Source organism: Larimichthys crocea, chromosome XI (genome assembly GCF_000972845.2).
Source record: "Larimichthys crocea isolate SSNF chromosome XI, L_crocea_2.0, whole genome shotgun sequence".
Classification (NCBI taxonomy): domain Eukaryota; kingdom Metazoa; phylum Chordata; class Actinopteri; family Sciaenidae; genus Larimichthys; species Larimichthys crocea.
In genome coordinates this window covers 18,264,297-18,285,601 of record NC_040021.1, presented here as the reverse complement: position 1 = coordinate 18,285,601, position 21,305 = coordinate 18,264,297, and the positions used below count along the sequence as shown (strand labels likewise).

At 41.2% G+C, this 21,305-nt stretch overlaps 3 protein-coding genes across 5 annotated transcripts in view; 1 reads left to right on the top strand and 2 right to left on the bottom strand.

Moving 5' to 3' along the window:
• The window catches only part of ppil4 (peptidylprolyl isomerase (cyclophilin)-like 4), a 13,130-nt gene extending 7,364 nt beyond the window's left edge, over positions 1–5,766 (bottom strand). For both annotated transcript variants that reach the window (XM_010730031.3, XM_027284188.1), the window contains exons 1-9: positions 5,624–5,766; positions 5,236–5,303; positions 3,168–3,232; positions 2,952–3,069; positions 2,657–2,799; positions 2,441–2,537; positions 2,197–2,313; positions 1,987–2,111; positions 1,801–1,867 (exon numbers count right to left, since the gene is read on the bottom strand). In XM_010730031.3, coding sequence (XP_010728333.2) covers positions 1,801–1,867; positions 1,987–2,111; positions 2,197–2,313; positions 2,441–2,537; positions 2,657–2,799; positions 2,952–3,069; positions 3,168–3,232; positions 5,236–5,303; positions 5,624–5,738 — 915 coding nt within the window. In that variant the 5' untranslated portion in view covers positions 5,739–5,766. The remainder of the gene's footprint in view (positions 1–1,800; positions 1,868–1,986; positions 2,112–2,196; positions 2,314–2,440; positions 2,538–2,656; positions 2,800–2,951; positions 3,070–3,167; positions 3,233–5,235; positions 5,304–5,623) is intronic.
• ginm1 (glycoprotein integral membrane 1) lies at positions 5,668–11,168 on the top strand. Of its 2 annotated transcripts, none has more exons than XM_010730030.3 (8): positions 5,668–5,916; positions 6,052–6,123; positions 6,254–6,353; positions 6,557–6,708; positions 7,069–7,228; positions 7,332–7,561; positions 8,656–8,819; positions 8,911–11,168. In XM_010730030.3, the coding sequence occupies exons 1-8, from the start codon at positions 5,692–5,694 to the stop codon at positions 9,014–9,016; spliced, it is 1,209 nt and encodes a 402-aa protein (XP_010728332.2). In that variant the 5' UTR covers positions 5,668–5,691; the 3' UTR covers positions 9,017–11,168. The 2 variants fall into 2 exon arrangements, with proteins under 2 accessions (XP_010728332.2, XP_010728331.2); XM_010730029.3 differs by having other exon boundaries at positions 6,554–6,708.
• On the bottom strand, positions 10,803–21,305 carry katna1 (katanin p60 (ATPase containing) subunit A 1). Its single transcript, XM_010730027.3, has 11 exons — positions 21,084–21,305; positions 19,575–19,740; positions 19,338–19,477; positions 18,593–18,797; positions 18,275–18,390; positions 17,180–17,285; positions 16,944–17,102; positions 14,419–14,545; positions 14,090–14,224; positions 12,473–12,599; positions 10,803–12,244 (listed from the first exon to the last, which is right to left on the bottom strand). Exons 2-11 carry the CDS (start codon positions 19,734–19,736, stop codon positions 12,046–12,048), a joined length of 1,476 nt encoding a protein of 491 aa, XP_010728329.1. The 5' UTR covers positions 19,737–19,740; positions 21,084–21,305; the 3' UTR covers positions 10,803–12,045.

Sequence of the window (21,305 nt, the reverse complement as noted above, 5' to 3'; positions counted from 1 at the left end):
CCATTTCTGTCGCTTCTCGTGTTTTTTTTTATGTATATGTGTCATTGGTATATATTGATATGTCAAAATATTGTTTGTATGTTAATCTCTGAAAACCCCAATAAAAAAAGTGTTAAAAAAAGAGTACTTGCTGATGAGTTGAAGTAAAAGACACAAAATATTTATTTTTCTACATGAGGAATAAACATTTTGTGTTTGTGTCGGTATTTTACTTCAACTTGTGAAATTTGGGAGCAAACAGAAGTGTTGAGTTTATATGTTTGTTGAGCTGTAAGAAGGTATCTGTCTGCAGCAGGAATTTGAATAAAATACACTGTGGAAAAACCCCTGGCTGCCATTTTTCCTTAATATACAGGCTGGGCTTTTGGCTCAGATTTGCAATGCTGAGCTTATATGATACCCACACCAAAATGCGGCCTACAGCATACTCTGAAAGCCTTGTTTTTATTCTAGCCAATTTCCTAAAATGTCTTCTGCTAGGTGCTGACCTAAATAGGTTTAACTGCACCCTTATGAGCGGGTTAGGAAGACTCAATGTGGGTAGAAAACAGAGCAGTCAGTAAAATCATTTTGTGAATCATCGCAACCACAAGACGGCCTTCAGCACACATAAATGTGCACAAAATACGAGGTAGCCGTAGTATGTGAGATTAGCTGTGGCCAGATAAAGACACATTCAATAGCATGCTCCCCTCCTGGATTATAGCTCCCCAGTGCCCACTAAAGGTTTAAATATTCATAGCACAATCATTCATGATATTATTGCTGCATGCCATCTCAGGGGTTGTCTGCTTTTATTCATGGTCTATTGTTCAATGCGTTCTGAGAACAGACATGGTCTACAGAGGATTTACAATAACCAGTTCAATCCACTGATGGTGTTCCTCATTAACTTGTGTAAGTTTACCTCCAGACAGCAGAAAAGAGCTAAAAACCCACAGGCATCACCATCAGACAGTAAGAGAGAGTAAAGTTTGACTTCCATGATGGACAGCTGGCCAACAATGTACCAGCTTCAAAGTAAATATACTTTTATATATTTATACAACTCTCCTATCTCTATAATAATACTTCTCTATCATGCCTCCATCAGCTCATGTGATGATTAACAACACATCATAACAAGAACAAACAGTTGAGTTCATGACTTCCATTATTCACATCCTGCAGGGGTTTTTCCATCTGTTACTTTCACTACATGTAAAATATCACACACATAAAGACTGAACGTAAAATCCTGATTAATATGTTAGAATGTAATATTCCAATCATCTATATCAACAAACAAAGGAATACATATATATTTCTAATAAAACATTAATAATTAATCTTTATTAGCATCTTGTCAAGCAACCCTAATTGGACATATTTAAGTGTTGATTCAACACTTTACAGTATGAAATATTCTTGTGTGTGTGTGTGTGTGTGGAGTCTGGCTCAGTCCAGAACACGTTCATGCTCTGCCTCCAGCTACAGAGTGAATAGCATGATATCAGGGAGTACAGGTACAAGAACAAATCTGCTTACCACACCGTGATGAGCAAACTGGTTGTTATTTACATAGACACGGTGTCACAGACCGAACAAACATACTCTGCATGTTAGCAAACATTTTGTTCACTGTGGACAGAACTAGGATGTTTCCTCTGCTCAAAATCCTTCTGCTAAACTAGGCTATCTGTCACACCCTATCTGTTCATAATCTCACTCTCAGAAAGAAAAGTCCCACATACTTTGAATACACAATTGTAGCGCACATGTACAGTTTATTTAGATATTGTAAACAGGTAAGATGCCCACCTTTTCAAACTCGATGAAAGCGTAGCAGAGGGAATCTCCACTCTTCCAGTCTCTGATGATCTCACAGCTGCACACAACAAGAAGAGTTTAACATGTAAGCACATATACAATGTTCACATGCACAAATCATTTCTACCTTCTAGAATACAAACTGGCATTATGTAGATCTTAGGAGGTTAGCGTCACCTTTTTATGGTCCCAAAGCGGGAAAAGATGATCTCCAGGTCCTCGTCCGTGGTCACTGGGTTCAGTTTGCACACAAACAGCACGTTCTCTGGAGGCCTCATATCTGCGTCGGGGAGGTCACCCACCTGGAGGAATGTATGACAGAAGATGTTATAGACTGCAGATTTCGTATCTTCAGTTGAAGGCCGAGGGCAGATTTCTTTTTCTCACCATCTCCAGCAGGATGGCCTGAGTCTTGGCTTCTTTCTCCTTCAACCTCTCCTCCAGCTCCTCAGCTCCTTTCCCATCCGTATCGTCGATCACCTCATCTGCTCCGATTCGGCCGCTCTGCACAGACACAGCTGGAGTTATTTAGACAATATATTCTGTACAGATAATATGGACGTATATTGTTCATATTTATTGGTCCATGTGAGGGGTGCTGAGCAGGACTGAAGAGTGGCACTACACTCACATCAAGCTGCTCTTTGGTGGGCTCAGGTGATCGATCAGGCACTGGCAAGTTAGGAGGGTCATCAAAAGGGTCATCCAGGATGACTGTGTGGTTTATCCTGCAGCAGAATAACATTCTCATCTCACCACTGAATATATTTCTGAGTAATAATAAATGCATTCTTGAACACAGGGGTTGCTATAACATAAGCTAGACAGGTGGTTTGTCTTTAATCACCTGATATCCTGAAATGGCACAAAGTCCTTGTCCACAAAAGTTTCATTAATTTTGGCCAAGACGTCCATGCCTTCTGACACCTCCCCAAACACAGTATGGACGCCATCCAGGTAGTCCAAGTTGTCAGCCGTGGTAATAAGGAACTGATTAAGAGATTAAGCATTAACAGACGAAGCATCTCATGTCTTCAGACATGCCACAGGGAACATCTAATCTGTGAATTTGATATGCGTTATGCTAAAGTGAATCAAGCTTTCTGGAACTTGCAGGGAAACAACAGTGTGAGTGTATTCACCTGAGAACCATGCTGATCGCTTCCATTGTTCACCATGGACACCGTCCCCTTCTTCCTGTGTCTGATGCGTGGCGCTTTCTCTACATCAAAAAAGCCGGCCTGGTCCCCGTACAGTTTGCTACACAAACACACACACACACAGGAGAGAAAATTTGTCACAGTATTCAGTCTGTGGTGTCAAAACGAAAGTCAACAGCGGTGATGACGATGACCGACCTGTAGACAGATTCTCCACCACGGCCCGTCCCAGTGGGATCTCCAGTCTGCACAATGAAGTCTCTCTGAACAGGAGACACACACACACGTCGTCACGGCATTGTTAACACTCCACATCAGGTTTGTGACGATACGGTCTGCTGCTGTGTTTAATAACTTTATTTCCAGTCCATAAAAAATTAAAAAACAAAGACACTTAATGCTGGGAATTATTTAGCAAAAAAGGTAACAAGTAATATTTTAATTTAAGTATTCTGCTACAATTATGGTGAATTATGATTATATGGTGAGATGATAAACAACACAATACTGAGCTATCCACCACCACCAGCCACTCAAAGTCAGTCTAAATCTTCTAAGAACTAACTACTTCACATAAAAAACATCAAATAACATGTATAAACTTCTATAAATGGATTAATGCCAGTCTATGCCAGATGTAACATCTACAAACATTAATCACTGTGGTTACTATGTATGATTGATGATTCCTTGTTCTGTAATAGAATTGGTTCTGAGTGTTTTTTAATCATTAATATACGGAACACAATCACTGCAACATTAAGCAAACCAAGGGAAGAATATCTATATGGTACAGCTATCAGATCTATCCTGTGTGTGTGCTGCACTTTCCCCCCTTCAGGAATTCGCACACACACTACAGTGTGTTCTGTCATCAAAGTTTGGTGAACGAGAGCTGCAATAACAAAAGAACGTGTTGTGTTGCAGGCATTGTTTGGTTTTACACCTGCTAGTCTCCTGCATTCCTGCATGGGCAATTACGCAAACTCCTCTAATTAAAAAAAAAAATGTATGGATAGATGGATAGATAGATAACTCAGACATCCCCGAAGGGAAATTAGGTCATTATAGCAGTCCAGTATATTTTAATATAATAAAACACAATAGAATAAAATACTGAGGTACAAGAAATAAAAATAAAAACACAGAAAGGGACAAGGATAAATAGGTAGATAAGGTGCAGTGGCAAGATGATGGTAATAATACTGATGATATGATGGTAATGTTATTGTTTTCAACAGTATATAATAACAGTATATAATAATAATAATAATAATAATAATAATAATATAGATACACATGGATATGTCATACATTTAACCTGTGCAGGTGGTGCATACATGTGTAACAAGTGCAATATATACTATGTACACATGTATAAATATATATATATATATATATACACACACAAGATAGCTAGTCCATCCATCTTCTTTGCTGTTGTTTGTTGGGGCAGCAGCATCAGAGCCAGCGACACCAACAGACTTGATAAGATCATCAAGAAGGCTGGCTCTGTTCTTGGACTAAGACTTGAGTCTCTTGAGACTGTGGTGGAGAGGAGGATGCTGAATAAACTGTTATCCATCATGGACAATGAACAGCACCCTCTCCATCACACAGTGGACAGACAGCGGAGCAGCTTCCCCCACAGGCTGCTACAGCTCTGCTGTCGAAGGGACAGATACAGGAAATCTTTCCTTCCACATGCCATCACATTGTATAATAACAGCTAAAAATCAGATCATAATTTATAATTTACACATTTCTCCTTTCTTTCATTTGCACTAAATCAACACTGCCAAACTGCTGTATATACTTTTGTACAATATATTTTATTTACTATTGCTATTTTATTATGTATAGTTTGCTCTTATATTTTTATTCTTATGTTGTCTATTGTCACTGTGTGTAATGCTGCTGCTGCACTGTAATTTCCCAGCTTGGGATAAATAAAGTCTGTCTGTCTGTCTGTCTGTCTGTCTGTCTGTCTATCTGTCTATCTATATGATATACACTATACAAGATGTACATACCACAGATAATATACTATGGATATAAATATGCAAATACAATGTGCTAAAAGATAAGAAACTCATTAAAAGTATCTATATTTAAAGCTGTGGCACACCGTGACGTCACCACTTCCAGTCCACATGGCTGTAGCGCCCCCGGGAGGAGAGTCCAGGTTTGTTCGCTCTTACTGCAAACATCTCACACTGATTCACAGCTGCGTGTAACAAGTTAGGAAGGCACGGTTCACTTTTACCTGCACATTGTGGATGAGGCAGTAGTTGTAGTACTTTATCTTGCATAATTTCAGGAAGTTTAGAGAAGCTGCGGAGTAAAGAGCACAGAGGTTAAAGTTAACCCGACACTCACGACAACAACAGCTAACGTCTGCGCAGAGCTGAGGACTAACAGCTAAATGTGTGTGTGTGTGTGTGTGTTTAATCCAGTCCAGCTGTTGCTGGTGGATTAGCTGTTCGCTGATGTTCAATAAAGACATGAATAGGACACAAGCGAGCTAACAGCCTTAGCTAGCACCCACTTATTCTGTACCTCGGCTCAGCTCACTCCGCGAGCAGCCGCTTCATCAAACTCTCCTCCGCCGTGTGTAAATGTCTTTAACGTCTTTAGTGTGTGTATGTTCTTACTTTTCGGCCGCTCCTCTGTGAACAAATCAATCACTATATCGCCCAGCGTCGTTTCAAGGAGCACCGCCATGCTGACGTTCCCGCTCTCGCGAGAGGAGTGTTTTTTGGGGGACATACCCCCGCGCGTGCGCAGTACGTGCGTCTTGCTCAATGTTTTTGTTTTAGCTCTGCAGCTCGTGTTGAAGATGAACACAGTCAAAATGGAAACGACGGGGCTGATGCTTAGTGTTGTATTTATTTTTATCTTCGCCTCAGTAGCGTGCACCGAGGCGCCGCCCAGGCAGCTGAATACGGTGAGAAGAAAAGCGGCGAGTGTCGGCGACGTTTTCTAATCCGGTGATGTTAGCACGGCGTTAGCTCCCCGCTTGTATCCGGCTGGCAGACATGGTGGTTCCGTCTGATGGTTTCTGTTTTGTGTTTGTCCACAGGAAAACATCCTGATCAACGTGACAGCAGGGACACTGACTGACACACAGCTACAGGATACCAACAACTTACAGGTAACGCTATATCTACGATATTAATAATTAAGGTGCTTAGTGAATGTACAGACAGGGGTGAGGTTTTATTTCTATAATGCGACACACGACCGATCAGCTGATCCTTCACGCTGTTATTTTGCTCTTCCAGATCAATTTAAACATTTCGGTGGGTGAAGAGCAGGTGCTGGTCAACGACATCCCGGTGGAGCTGTCAGGGGTCACCAGGTTCAACTGTCAGGCTCTTCTCTGTGAGTGTCCCGCACATCATCTGAACGTTCACTGGATAAATAATACATCATAAACCCATAATCACATGATCATTGATCAAGTTTCTGCTGTTTAATCGATGGATACATTAGCTGATGGTGAAGGAATTGAAATCCCATCCCTGGAAGTTAAAACATGAAGTGTTAAGCTCATAAAAAAACACTGAATTGTATTTTTCCAGTAGACAGCATCAATGGAAGCAGCGACTTTGAGTCTGGAGACTTGGTGTCCACCGTCACCCGGGTGATGGTGAGCCAGAACCGGCTGTACAGCGACTCAGAGGAAGTGGTAGCTCTGCAGGTGTTCAGTGAAGTTATAGAGATGGAGGGCAAAGAGGTAAATGTCTCCGTGGAATCTTACAGCTCTAACTGTCAAATTTTAGTTTTGGGGAACTAACAATAGAAAGTCTGTCTCAGATGTTTATATTTTTGAAGCAGCACCAATCCGTTCCCCTTTGTGAAGCTTTAATCAGGATGAACGGAAAGAATATTCCCACAGAACCCCATGTGTTGTTTTTAAGGAATAACTTAAAACCTATAACCCTTCACATAACTGTTATGTAAGAATAATGATAATCCCTTCTCTGTATTAGAGAAAACCCCATAAAGTTTGGGGTCAGATAGAGTAATGTCCTGTGTACATGAATGGTAGTCTTTGGATTTAGTTCTAAACATTGTATGGATTTGTATCTTTTAGGTCCAGCAGCCTGACATGTGTGAGGTGAAAATACTGATGAGCCCAGATTTCCAGAAACTGGCTCAGTTCACCAATATCTACCCCATCGGACACAGTGAGATCTTCAGGATTCCCAGAGAGAATGATGTCGTTGTCACTGATCCACCAAGTCCTAGAAAAGGTATGAAAACATGGTGCTTTTTCTGATTCTTATTATTATACAGATACTCAACAGCAGTGTGGTTTAATGTGTATGCCTATTTCTTCCCCACATCTAAAATCAGATGAAGAACAGCTGATCTCCCACACCACCAGCCAGTACCCCCTGAAGCACACAGAGACCACCCAGGAGGAGATTGCTGCTCCGGGAAAGCTCCCAGAGACTCCCCTGCGTATGGACCCCGACATGCTGTACGATGTCAGATACGAGGATGAATATGATGACAAAGAGCTGAGCCAGACGGATCAGATACAGATGGAAACTCCGCCCAAAGAATTCATATCATCCTACTCTGTAAGCCAAGCGTGACGCTAGATCTATTGATCTATTGATGACATGTTCTGCCTCAGAGGTGTCAGTGATGGGTGCAGGAGGAGAAAGATGACTTCCCAAGAAATCAGGCTGTTGAAACAAACACAGAATGAAAGTCAGTTTATCTGTAGTGATGCACTGATCCATCCAATATTTATGCTTCCCACAGCTCGTACTGATACGTCTGTGCTTCACTGAAAAACTCTACAGATGTAGACCCACAATAAGGCTGAAGTTGTACATATGCCTATATTAAAGGCACAATGTCTGGCTGTAACGTAATCTTCATGGGCAATTGCGCACCATCAATGTATCCAGTGAAAGTGCTTGTTTCTGTCACGGACAGGCTCTGATTGTTATTAAAAGTGTCTGACAGCATTCAGGAAGGAGATAGATTTTTTGTTTGCCATGTTCAAACCACCAAACCTACTTGATACATACATTTTACCTCTTACAACATATTAAAACTCACCAAAGCTGTCTTGTTTGTCTTTCCACTGGTTCAACAATCACCAGCTCTGGTTCGGTTAAAATAAATCCTTTATTCCAGATGTGGATGGAATATAAATTTCAGGAGAGGAGCGAGAGGTCAGGCATCAGGAGAAACACAGTTTAGAGCCAGAATATTTTCACATCCAGCTTTGTACAGTTGAAATATCAGTCTAAGTGTGTCAGTGGCAAAAACAAGCACTTTTAGTGGACATGCTTTGGCAGTGAACTGTTTGGGATTATGTTGCAGCCAGTGTCGCTTTTGCCTGTTGCAGCGCTCTCACTTAATACTGAGCCAGTACTTTTACATTTTAGAGGTGAGTGTGTCTGTTCACTTGTCCTTGCATTTCCAACGTGTATTTACTGCAGTCAGCACTAGCTCTGGCTTGGTAACACGACACATGGAGTGACAGTGAAGTTTCATATTACGTACAGTTTATGATACCTGATGTCTCCATTAGCACGCAGTCAGTCAGTCTGGTTTCTTTTCTGTCCTTCATGTGTGCACATCTTCTCTAATATGTGGTACCAGTCGAGCCGTGTATCAGCAGGACGTGCTCATGTCTCCATGTCCGTCCTCTCCTCAGGCCATGTGTCAGTGGGTGGAGGAGGTGAGGGAGCGTCTGAGGCGCTTCAGCTCCGAGTCGCTGCCTCTTTTCTTCCTGGTTATGTGGGTGGTGGTGATCGGCGTTGTTGGGTCGGCGGTCATCGTCAAGATCTTGGACATCTTCTTCCCAACTTGTGAACACAAGTGAGTTTGTTTTGTGGAGTTTGTGAGTGAACAGATAGATGCTGGAAGTGTCCTTAACACTCTGACCTCTCTTACCTGATTACCTTTACAGGCACATTTTTCACCTAAACCCTGTCACTCTAATGCCGGAGGAGGAGAAGCACACCCTGCTGGAGAACATAGAAATAGAAGCAGAGGAAGAAGAGAAGAAGCCTTGAATGAAGGATTGACTTGGCCGGCTCCTTTATTTTCAGTTTGTTCTTATTTGTTCTTGGTTAGTGTGTTAAGTTGTCAGCATGGCCTGGTTCTGTTGCTTGCTTATCCGGACTTGTGAACGGCTAGTTTTCCCTTTAATTCACCCTCTAAGCACATTGGCCGTGGACCAGACGGTGGTCTTAAACAAACCGACTAAACTCAATTTGTTGGTTCAACGCTCGTCCACGCGAACGCCTCAAATTTAGTCACACGATCAAAACAGAAAGTGCTGAACTGTGAAGGAACTGAGAGCTCTTTCCGTTGGAGTGCAACAGCGTTTGTGCAGTCAGCTCATCGTCTGCACAGATAATCAAACTCTTTGATTGGTCAGATCATTTAATGAAGTCACAAACGACATTGTTACATTCCTGTTCAAGTAACTGGTATTCATTCTTGACTTTGAAAACAGCAGCTGAAAAAAATCACCATCTTAAGATCCATTTAGTAGTTTTTCTTCATGAAGATCACGTGATGAGGTTGAAAGCTTGGAATTTAGAGGTTCAGCTTTTAAAGGAATAGTTTGACAATCTGGGGAATTGTGCTTCATCGCTTTATTGGTGAGATATAGATGAGGAGAGCAGACGTGTAGCTTAGCATAAAGACTGTAAAGAAGGGAAAACGGCTAGCCTGCATGCTACATCTGGTTTGTTTCATCACTACAAAAACAGAAGTGTAAAAATTACGTGCAGATTGCTCGGCTGGGCGTAGTAACTTCCGAGAGGGCTGGCTTACCATAAAACTCATTTACCGATGAAGATCATGTCACATGATCAAAAGCTTCAGAAATGCTACTAAATGGACCTTTTAAATTAGAGTTTTTTCTTTGGTTGGCTGTATGTTGTCAACACAAAGCAGATCTGAGTCGGTGTAACACACGAATATGAACAAACTGAGTATTTTAGGGGCTGAATTCAGTGACTTTGCGTCACTATAAACTGACTATATATGTAGTAGTATACTTTCTTTACACAATGTTGACCCCCCCCGTACCCCGCTACTGGAAACAATGTGTGAAGAAAGCCTGACGCAGACAGTGAGTCCTGCCTGTCGCCCTTTCAGTGAAGAGACAAATCTGTCCATATTTGAATCTGTTGTCACGTATAGCTCAGATGAAGCAACGTCATATTGAATCTAAAAAGATTGCTGCGTCTGGAAGAAGTTATTACAAATCTTGTGTCTGCACATTCAGTGTTTTCCTCCCGCATCTCTTCTTAACTCTGAATGTCACTAATAATAAAAAAAAACAACCTCCTTTCAAGATGTGCCGCCACGTTCGAGGCTCGTACATTGATTGTCTTCTTCACAGTGCCTCAGTGACCGTTTATGGGATGTTTATCAGTAAAGGGAGAGAATGTAAGTGTGGCATTTCAGATTGTTTATGCACTCTAAATATATAAGACTATGACTGGACTGATGTTAAATACAGTGTGTACGCTCGACATGAGCATAAATTTAAAGTGTAAATTACTGTTGGAGGAAAGAATCTGCACTTAGTTTTACAGTTTGAAGTGAATTGGACTTGAACCTGCATGGCTGTTCCTTATTTGTTTTTGTTTTTTATTTTCTTTTGTGGTCATCTCATTGTGACTTATAGACAAGAATGACTTCAGTGAAACAGAATGCTTCTAGGCGGTGTGTGAGGGACCAAGCCGGTGTGGAGATGGCAGGGTATTGGTCAAAAAATGATGTTTATTGAATCCAGAACTCAGCAAGTGTGTCAACATGTCCTATGTTATTTTCATGCTTTTTAAAAAAAACAAAAAAAAAACACCCTTTAAACATCAGCTCGTGTACCTCAGAGCTGCTGAGGTCGTGATTTCATCTCCCCGTGGTTCAGTTAATCTGCAGAGTGCATGATGTGCTGTGATAGCAAAAGGTGCATGTGTAGTCTTAGCTTGTGAATGCAGTTTGCTGTCCTGTCAGCAGGTTATACATTAAAACTAGGAAGCTGCATGATGACTCAAAACAGCTCAAACCTGTATTTGGAACAGCCTCAAACTCTAAATGAACTCAGCACCACAGAGTGCTGGATGTGACATTTAATTAGCCTGTAAGGCAGACGACATGTCAGGCATGAAGTCGGATGTTGCTGAATAAAACAAGATATTTTCATTTGCTCTTTGTTTAAATGGCGGTGGACCCACATGTTACTATTTTGAGACATTTGTGGCATATAATGTATGAATTACAGCTGGACTGTGCATTTGGGTCTAAAATCCTGCTGATTAAATGCTTTCCTTATGACCATCAAGCTTTTGTCTCGTGAACACTTTTCAGATATCTAGTGACCAAGCAGAAAGTCTGAACTTTGCATTTCTCAGTTTCCACTGGGATATTTAATCCTCGTCTTTTATGGTTCAAAAGTAGTTTAGCCACTGTTAGATTTAAAGTGAATGTCGTAGTTTTATTACCTTATAAATAAACTTACATGGAAGACAATGTTTCCATCCACTATCATTAACTTTATTCATAGAGATATCTTGTTAGTGTTCATGTTCATAAGAATATACATCTTCAAAATGTGAAAGAACCACATGGTCCCACATAAAATCAAGTGCATTAAAAAAACAAAACAGTAACATTTGATTGACATTATGACACTTTGCACAAAGCAGCAGTAAAATGATGAAATGAACTCTGTCAGTGTGTTGCAGGAAACTGTCAGATTTGTCAGTTCAAACAGCCACAGGTGATTTTGTCTGACAGGTCGATGATTTTAGGATCATCAGTGCCAGAAAAAAATAATTGTCACGCATCAAGTTGATTCTTCAGTCACCTCTTTACACAAATACATTTGCATAACATTAATATAATGTACAATAGGAAAAGGTGCCATTTTTTCAAGTGCACTTAAGTAAGAAACCTTCATTTTCTCAATGTCACCTGATTGATTCAGAACACACAGCCAACACTAACACACTAACATAATAATACAGCTCAGCCTCACTATAGCTACATATTCACACACAGACCACTCAGATGCTGCCGTTTCTCAGCAGGAGCCAAACTCTTCGATCCACTTCTCATACTTCTCCAGGTCGGCTGCAGACACAGATTTAGACACTTTTTTCAGAGCCGACTCAAAGTCCTCCATGGTGGTGGGCATGTGCATTTCGTCCCGGGAAATGTTGCGGATTTCCTCTGGTGTGAGGCCCTCGATTCTTCGCCTCATGGCCATCAGGGAGGCGTCCCTGCAGCGTCACACAACAGTCTCAAGTCAACAACAATCTCTGCTCTTTTGCTGTCTTATGTAAATTTACTGTGTGCAAGAACATAATGTATGTGTACACATAAAGGAGCAATGATTCTGGTTTTAAGTTAATGTAACAATGACACGGATCATATTCTATGTATAGAATAATTATTGCATCCTCTGTTTCAAACACAAACTGCGGCACAGAACAGCAAAGATGGCTGACCTGCACACATTGGTGATGTCAGCTCCTGAGTAACCCTCCAGCTGCTCTGCGATCTTGTTCAAGTCCACATCACCGGCCAGCTCCAGCTCCTTCAGGTTGATCCTCAGCAGTTCCACTCGCCCTTTGGCTACAAACAGAAATGCAGCAGTGAGTGGAGACAGGAAGCTCAGAATTTCTGCTCATGGCCTATAGAAGCTAGCACATGTGTAGTAACTGGTTTTCTGCTTTGTTTGGTCATAGAATGTCTAAATAAATTCACAGGTAAAGATAAACACAATAGGCTAAGCTAAAAAAACAAAAACAGTATTGATTGAATCACCCAATAAACATTCACAGGGTATTGTTGGACTTAATATATACTTGGACTTTGGCTATGATCAGACCAGGATTTTAGACCCGATTCTTTGAATAATTGATGTGAATGGCTCATTTGACCATACAGTATTTCTGACACTCTAATATTGACCCTGTAACCCTTTAACTTTCATATAAATCAGGTAAGATTGATCCAAGGTCTTCTGAGATGTCTCTTCTTTGAGGCATGGTTCAGCTGAGGTGTCTTGCAAACAGCAAACCCAAAAAGTTTGTGTGGTTTCTATAATTTGTGTGTTATTAGTTCAAATAAGTTGTTTGTTACTTTTTGTAACTAAGATAATACGTTTGGGCCATATTTGAACAAATTTATAAAAAAATACAAGTAATTCCAAACGGTTCAATCTGTTTTTCTTAGCACTGTAACACAGGTAAAGGGCCCCACAGACTGCTGCTTTGGGGTCCTTGAAAGATCAAAGTTCCCTGTCTGTCATTTGGTTTATGCTAATAATGTCAACTGCAAATTTATTCCAATAAAGCACAAGATTAACTGAAATGATGATAAAAGACTTTTAGTCATGCTGATCTTGAGTTTTAAAATGTTTTATTCATGTTAATAATATGCTTGTTGTCAGGGCGGCACGGTGGCGCAATGGTTAGCACTCTTGCCTCACAGCAAGAAGGTTCCTGGTTTGAACCTCGGCTGGGGTCTTTCATGCATGTTCCCCCATGTTTGCGTGGGTTCTCTGCAGGTTCCGATAACTGGAGATTCTGAATTTCCTGTAGGCTTAATGTTTGTCTGTGTCAGTCCTGTGATTGATAGTGGACCTGTTCGGTGTCCCAATGTCAGCTGGGATTGGCTCTAGTGTTCCATGACCCACCAAAGGATAAGCCATAATTACTAGAAACTCCTAACAAACCTAAAAGCAGCCAGTAATCCAGTGTAAAATCACTGGTTGTTTCCTGGTACTCAAAAACATAATGAAGCAGTGTGTGTGTGTGTACTGTACTTGAAGGTGAAGGGTACAGAATGCGAGGAATGTGGGGTCAACAAACTTTTGCCCCAGGGCCCCCATGGTGGGTTAATCCAGCAGGACTCCACATTATGTCTTTAATAAGGCTGCAGTCAATACATACAAGTCTCTTGTCTGAGCCTTTGAGCCTGAGTCAGTCGATCATGTTTTCTAGTTGCTGAACAACAACAGCTCAGAGGTCGCAGTAGACTGCAGTCGATCACTTTAAATTAATCAAATGTTTCATAAGACTTATAGACACTCCATTGTTAACTAGAAGAAATGACTTTACTTGAAGGCAGAGGGATGTAGATCCTCTTCTCCAGCCGTCTTCTCAGAGCTTCATCGATGTCCCATGGGAAGTTGGTGGCAGCCAGTACCATCACCATCTTAGATGGGTCATCGTTTTCTGATGCTCCACCAACACCTACACAAAAACACAATAATGTAATAATAAGTTTCTTTTTTCAGTTACTGTTTAAATGTTTCAGAAATTCTAGAAAACTAATGTTGGCTTGTTTCAACAACTAGACCTCTAAAATGATTCAACAGAAAAAAAATACAAGACACAATTGTGGTTTGTTATTGTCAGTGCACAAGAACGTCTCATAAACATCATACCATCCATCTGCACCAGTAGCTCTGCCTTGACTCTCCGGCTGGCTTCATGCTCCTCTGAGGTCCCTCTGCGGCTGCACATGGAGTCAATTTCATCGATGAAGATCGTAGTTGGAGCGTAAAAACGTGCCTGTACAAGAGCACATGCAATTAGTCCAAGAGAAAGCTCATCTCATTACCTCTTCTCAACTATTTGCAATGATCAGTTAGTCCTATAACACTGGGAACACTAAATAAATCTGTCAGTGTGACAGAGCCTTTATCAAATCAAATCAAGTTTATTTGTATAGTGCTTTACAATAGCTGAACGGTACCCAAAGTACTTTACAACAAAGCCATAAAACAATAAATAACAGATACATAACAAACAAATACAATTAAAAGTGCTTTAGTGCTGCAGGGTATTAAAAGCCTTCCAGAAATACATAGAAAGGAGCAGACAGAATGAGTACACCCCTAAGAAACAGTACTGCCCTAGTCAGAACTGAACGCCAATGTAAAAAAGTGGGTCTAAAGCTTCGATTTAAAAAGGCTGAGATCAGTAGTGGTGCGAATGTCAGGGGGCAGCTTGTTCCACAGTCTGGGAGCAGTGACGGCAAAAGAACGATCACCCCACTGTTTAAATCTCGACCTAGGGACCTCTAACAGAAACTGATCCGAAGAGCGCAGGGCTCTGCCACAATTGAGAAAAGTTAAAATCTCTGATAAGTAAGAGAGGGCCAAGCCATTAATGGTGTTAAAAACAGACAGAAGTTTAAAATCAATTCTAAAATGGACTGGAAGCCGTTGGAGACGAGAAATTGAGGACTGACTAAGGCAAACGTAAAAGGCATTGCAGTAGTTTATAATTGATCCCAGAGGTAGCATGTACAATGAAAACAGAATAGGGCCGAGAATAGATCCCTGTGGCACCCCACAGGGCAGGGATGCACTTGAGGAGAAGTGGTCACCAATTACGACAGAGAAACTCCTGTTTGCCAGGTATGACCTAAACTACTGGAGAGCGGTGCCACGGATGCCAATGTGCTGCTGCTCTAGGCGAGATACAAGGACTGCATGGTCGACTGTGTCAAAGGCCGCCGTGAGGTCCAGCAGCACCAGCACAGCAGGATTCCCAGCATCCAAAGACAAGGCAATATCATTGTGCACCTATGTCGGGATCTAAAACCAGACTGAAATTTATCAAGAATAGAATTGATCTCCAAAAATGTCTGTAATTGAATAAAAACAACTTTTTCTAAAACCTTAGAAAGAAAAGACAAGTGGGAGACTATGGATGGCTATCGGCAGCGTTGAGGCATCCAGGCCCAATGCAGCAGCCCTGGTGGTGGCCACGGTCTCCACGTCCGACTTCCGGTCCGAGGCGAGGCCGCTCTTTTCACATGGACGGTCCTCTGGGCAGGCAGGTAAATGTGAAGTGCCGGTATGCATCGGTGCCTGCCAGGGGAGGTTAGCCGCGGAATCCGAGACCACCGGAGACATAGGTAAAGGAGGTGATGGTGCTGATGGAGCAGCGAAAGTTGAGGACTGTAAATGTGAGATATGTTATGACTGGGCAGCAGCAACCGAGACAAAGCCCTTGAGCTGGTCCCTTTTTCAGAGCTCAGACTGAAGACGATGGATCTCATTCTTCAACTGTGAGTAAGAAATGGTGCAGTCCATGCACACAGCAATGAGAGCTAGTACTGTCCAAGTAAGACCCAAAAGTGACAAAATAAAAATAAAATAAATAACTTTTAAAACAGAGTTTAGTTAAAATAATCCAGCGATCGGTAAAAGCGTTAAGACCTGCACAATTAATTATGTACTAAGGATCAACTCAAGATCAAGAAATTTACATCCAGAATTAAAAACACGCCCTTGCTCTAGTTGCCGGCAGTCAGTTGACACAGTTCAGCATTTTCAGAATTTGAATATTGGCATTCAGGTGGGGGCTCTTATGTAACATGTGAGGTTTGGGACAATGTACACTCAAGATGCATAACATCCTGTTTCATGACAAAACATTAAAATTCAACGCCACATGAAATGTCATCAACTCACATTATCAAAGTCTTCTGATGAGACATTGGGTGGCCAAACTTTTAGAGGAGCACATCAAACATGTGTGAAACATGTCATTTCCTCTTGTTTGTTGGCAAAACAAGCACTTCCTTCCGGACACACAGTCCAACAAAGACTTGAGCTTTTTAAACTTTGCATCACAAAGGTGGTGCAAGTGGTAAAGATAAATATCAATATTCACCACACGGACTCAGCAACAGAATTCCACAAATGTATAAAAGTCTCAAGGTTTGTAACAATTTAAAGTGGATTCTGTCAACATGTTAGGAGGAGCACATCAAAGTATAGAACATGTCCTTTTCTGGTGCCAGTACAACAACTTCCTGTGTCATGGAAAAACATCTCAATTTCATGGACCGAGATTTAACACTTTGTAGAACTTACACAAGAACTTTAGAAAACACAGAATAAAAGCAGCATCAGTTGGTTTTCACCTTCACTGATTACATGTTATAAAGTCTTACCATTTCAAAGAGAAGGCGAACAAGCTTCTCAGACTCTCCTCTGTACTTGGAGGTGAGAGTAGATGAGGAGACATTGAAGAATGTGGTTCTGCACTCGGTAGCCACTGCTTTGGCCAAAAGTGTTTTCCCCGTGCCTGGAGGTCCCACCATGAGTACTCCCTAAATTTAAAAAGTGCGTTTATGTTAGTGATACATATTATAAAACAAAGAAAACTAAAATTTCTTTGAATCAGCACCTTCCATGGTCTTCGTATGCCTTTGAAAAATGCAGGCATCCACATTGGCAACACGACCGCTTCTTTTAGGAGTTTTTTTGCATCTTCCAAATCTGCAATGTTGTCCCTGAAAAACACACGTCAGGTCAGACAGAGATTACACAGCGCAGCTCTCAGGAAGACTGCTGATCACACCAAGAAAGGTGCTTAAGAAACAAAATGCTATTCTTGAGAAGTCAGAGTCTGTACCTTGAAATGTTAATGTTATTTAAATAAATGGGTTATCTGGATAAGTTCTCTGGCTGTGTTGATAATGAGTTTAATGTGCCCTTTCAGATTTTAAGTTTTAAATTGCAATTATTTTTATTTACATTGTGATTATTTTTTATAAAAAGAATTGTACTGCAATTGAGCCTAAATATAAATAAATAAGACATTAAATTCATGGTACATTAAATATTGCTCAAAAACTGTTAGATTGAATTGTGATATTCAAAAGGGGTATTATATTACCAGTTGTCATCTCACTTTGTAAGGTGCTAAGAGTGTGAAGTGATAACATATCCAGTTTAAAGTGTTTCACTTAATAACTAGTGTCAAAAAAAAAAAAAACATGATGCCACCAGGTAACTACATCAAATAATACAGGCTGGACTTAATGTTTATTAGCTACAGTTGAGTGAGTTCACTCCTTCTAGCTTAATTAAATAAATTAATAAAATCACAATTATTGTTATTAAAATTGCATTCATTCCTATCCCGATTCCAATTTCAAAACAAACTATCATTCAAGCCTTCAGGCAGCGTTTTTCATGCTAAATTGTAAATTTGTTGCAGATGTGGCTATTTTGCTCTGGTTCCATCTCATTGTTTTAGTAAAAGCTTCAAATTAAGTAAATATAGGTCACATAATGACAGATCATTGTAAAAGTTCTTCGATTTACTTTTTTCCCCTCGGGGAAAACAAACTGGCTTGTTGGCTATCTTGCTTAAGCGTCAAGTACGGAGGAACTGGCATATTAGGTCTAGTTTACTACAAAACCTTGAAGCAGGAGTGAACTGCAAAGATGAGAAACAGTTACATAACCCAGAAGAGTTCTGCAGATAAACACGCACCATTTAACATTTGGATTCTGAGATATGATATCTCTCTCCAGAGCTTCCACCAGGTCTTTGTCATATCCTGTCCCGTCAAACTTTTTCACTTCTTTCTCCTGGACGTCTGCTTTGTTCTGGAAGACAGAGACAAAACTGTTATTATCCCCTGGTCCCTGAATGTCACACATGTGGTCTGGTTTCTCCCAGACAGAAAACTGGAATTACAGGCTCTGCATGGCTGTATGTGAACAGGCAGCATGTGTATACTGTTCAATCAACAATGCAAATAGTTGTGCCTGAATAAAAGTTATGCAATATTCTGACCATGTTGTTCACCTTTTCATCCTTGGCTTTACTTGCAGCCTCTTTCGCCTCTTTGGACTCCTTCTTTTCTTTGCCCTTAGAGGGTTTGCCTCTGTCCCCGTTGGCCCCTCGAAGTGAGTGCCTCTGCTGGGCCCTCACAGCCACGCTCAGGCGGTTGTTGGGAGGTTTGCTGTCTTTATAAGGGTTAGAAGGCCGCCTGACAGGACAGGGAGAATGTCTGTGAAACAAGGAGAGGAAGATGGAACGATGGAACAACAGCCATCAGTATGACTCATGATATCTGTTAGCCAGAGCACTAATAAGTAATGTTATTAGACTATTAGATAAGATTAAAAAAACAGCACAAATAACTCAAATAAATGACTTCTCTGTGTGTACGCACATCCTGTGTCTTTCCCATATATCATTGATAAATGATCAGAAATCCGCTGGAGGCCATGTGTACTGTACGAGGCACTATAAATATGGGAAAGCGCTAACAAACCAAGAGGCAGCGTGAGGCTTGCAGGCCACCTTTCAGAGGGCAGAGCAGGAACAACACTGCATCACATCAGAGTTTACTAATCTCAATCATATGACTACATCAGGGCTATTGTTCACACACAAACAGCTCATACAGCCTCTGATCACAGATCTGTGCCTGCAAAGGTAAACAGTCAACTACATCTACAGAGTTCCAATAGTTCAAAAAGAACATGTACCAGCTATGAATGAAAAAGTTAGAAATTAAAAGTTTAATATACATAAGATATAATACCTCGGTTCCATGTGCACAGGCCTTATTTCACAATCGTCATGGTTACTGGGTTTAGCGGGTGTCGTGTCCAGCTGAAAGTTCTCCAGAGTGGACATTATGTCCTGAACCTGTCGATTCTCTTCGCTGATTTCTTGCCACAACTGAGACACAAACACGGATAAACATCAGAAAAGCTCAGACTCTCCTCTGATACGATCTGTGGAGTTTTACCTGACACCTTCTTAATGCGACATTTACCTGTTGCCACCTCTGCTGAAAGCTGCTGTCCCGCACAGTGTACACATACTTTTTGATTTGTTCTAACAGTCCATGATACAGAACACTGGCCGAGCTGTAGTTTCCCAGCAAGGCGTATTCGCGGGCCAGCTTCACGTTCTCGCTGATCTCTCGTAGACTCATGGTGCTGTGGAAAGACGGACAGCAAGTTAATGCACAAAGGTTTATTGCAGCTACATCACAAACATAGGTGGTTGTCCCTGATCAAGGACACTAAAATTGTTTTATAAAAGGGTTTGTTATGCTTACAGTGACAAACACATGGCTGTGTCAGTACTGTTTTAAAGGACCCGTGTGTTGGATTTAGTGGCCTCTTGGAGTGTAGTTGCCTATTTTAACTCCCTCACCTCACTCACTCTCTCCTTCCTAGTGTGAATGAAAAAATATAGAGGCCATGAAATATGGAGAAAAATATGAAAGGCCCCATTTAGAGCCAGTGTTCAGTTTGTCCATTCTGGGCTTCTGTAGAAACATGGAGGTTGAAAACTCTGTGGGAGGACCTGTAGCATCTTTAGATAAAAAAGTCTCGTTGTAAGGTAATAAAAACATAAAGATTCTTATTTTCAGGTGATTGTACACTAATGAAAAAGAGTATCATGGATTTATATTACAATTTAATTTCTTCCATGTTCTGAAACTAAAGCCCCCTAAATCTTAAATCTTTAAGACAGACAGGTAGTGGCTATAACACCAAACAGTGAGGAACAGTAGTCAGGATCAGCAGATATCTTGAGTTTGGCGTTTAGACATTACATTAGAAAAAGTGCAGCGTCCACCAAAATAAATGTGGCTTATTGTGAATGCAGATCCAAACTTAGCAGAAAGGTTCAGTCATGTCTAAAAAGCTGCAGACCAGAAATGAATCCTAATCTTGCTGATATGCATTATAAAAATGCAAAAACAACGTAAAAACGGATGTCTTGCGGATCTCTGCCACCCTGTTGCTCTGTTATTGTGACTGAAGCTGAGCTGCTGTCAGGTCATCCAGACAGACAACGACAGAAAAAAACTTGCAGTGTCATATAGACAATATCACATCTAATCATGGGGCAATATTTACAGAGTATGTGTGCAGTTTTCATACATTTATCCGCACTAAGTGCGCTGTAAACTAACAGGGAGGCTATTGTTTTCCACTGACTTGCTCCATGGGTTAGCCCGAGCCTCGCCCAGCTCAAACACAAACGTTTGCGGCAAAACGCGACTCAAAAGCCGCTTCACGCACAAGATACTCGTCCCAGAGCTATGAAGAATAGCGTTTCTGTTTTGTTTCATAATAAATATTAGGAAATATAACTGCTAACTGCACGTTACTCGGTAACCTGTTGACTTTACGACGAACATCTTTAACTTTGAGTATGAAGCCGGTGGTTGTGCAGACCAAAAGTATAAAGACGGTAACATCTTTACTCGACATGTTCATGCACGTCTGTGTGCGTTAATAGAAGTTTATGCGGGTTTATACTCAACTTTTCAGATGAACTCACGCAGACGGAGTCCTCGCTGCGGCTGTTATGACGAGTTCCGCCGTGGCAGTTCAAAGACAGACAACTTCACGAGGACAGCCAACCGAAACTAACGTGAACGGCCGCCGTGGAACTTTGTAGTTCCACTGGTATCACGGAAGGAAGTCACCGTCAGTTCACGTTCCGTGCACGAGTCTGTCTGCTCTCAAGTGAACATTTTGACTTC

Coding starts and splice junctions, on each gene's coding strand:
- ginm1 (XM_010730029.3), top strand. CDS start 5,692: ATGCTGACGTTCCCGCTCTCGCGAGAGGAGTGTTTTTTGGGGGACATA. Junction 5,917..6,051: donor CGCCCAGGCAGCTGAATACG/GTGAGAAGAAAA, acceptor GTTTGTCCACAG/GAAAACATCCTGATCAACGT. Junction 8,820..8,910: donor TTCCCAACTTGTGAACACAA/GTGAGTTTGTTT, acceptor TTACCTTTACAG/GCACATTTTTCACCTAAACC.
- katna1 (XM_010730027.3), bottom strand. CDS start 19,736: ATGAGTCTACGAGAGATCAGCGAGAACGTGAAGCTGGCCCGCGAATAC. Junction 18,391..18,592: donor GTAAAGCCAAGGATGAAAAG/GTGAACAACATG, acceptor TCTGTCTTCCAG/AACAAAGCAGACGTCCAGGA. Junction 14,546..16,943: donor TTCGCCTTCTCTTTGAAATG/GTAAGACTTTAT, acceptor GCTCTTGTACAG/GCACGTTTTTACGCTCCAAC.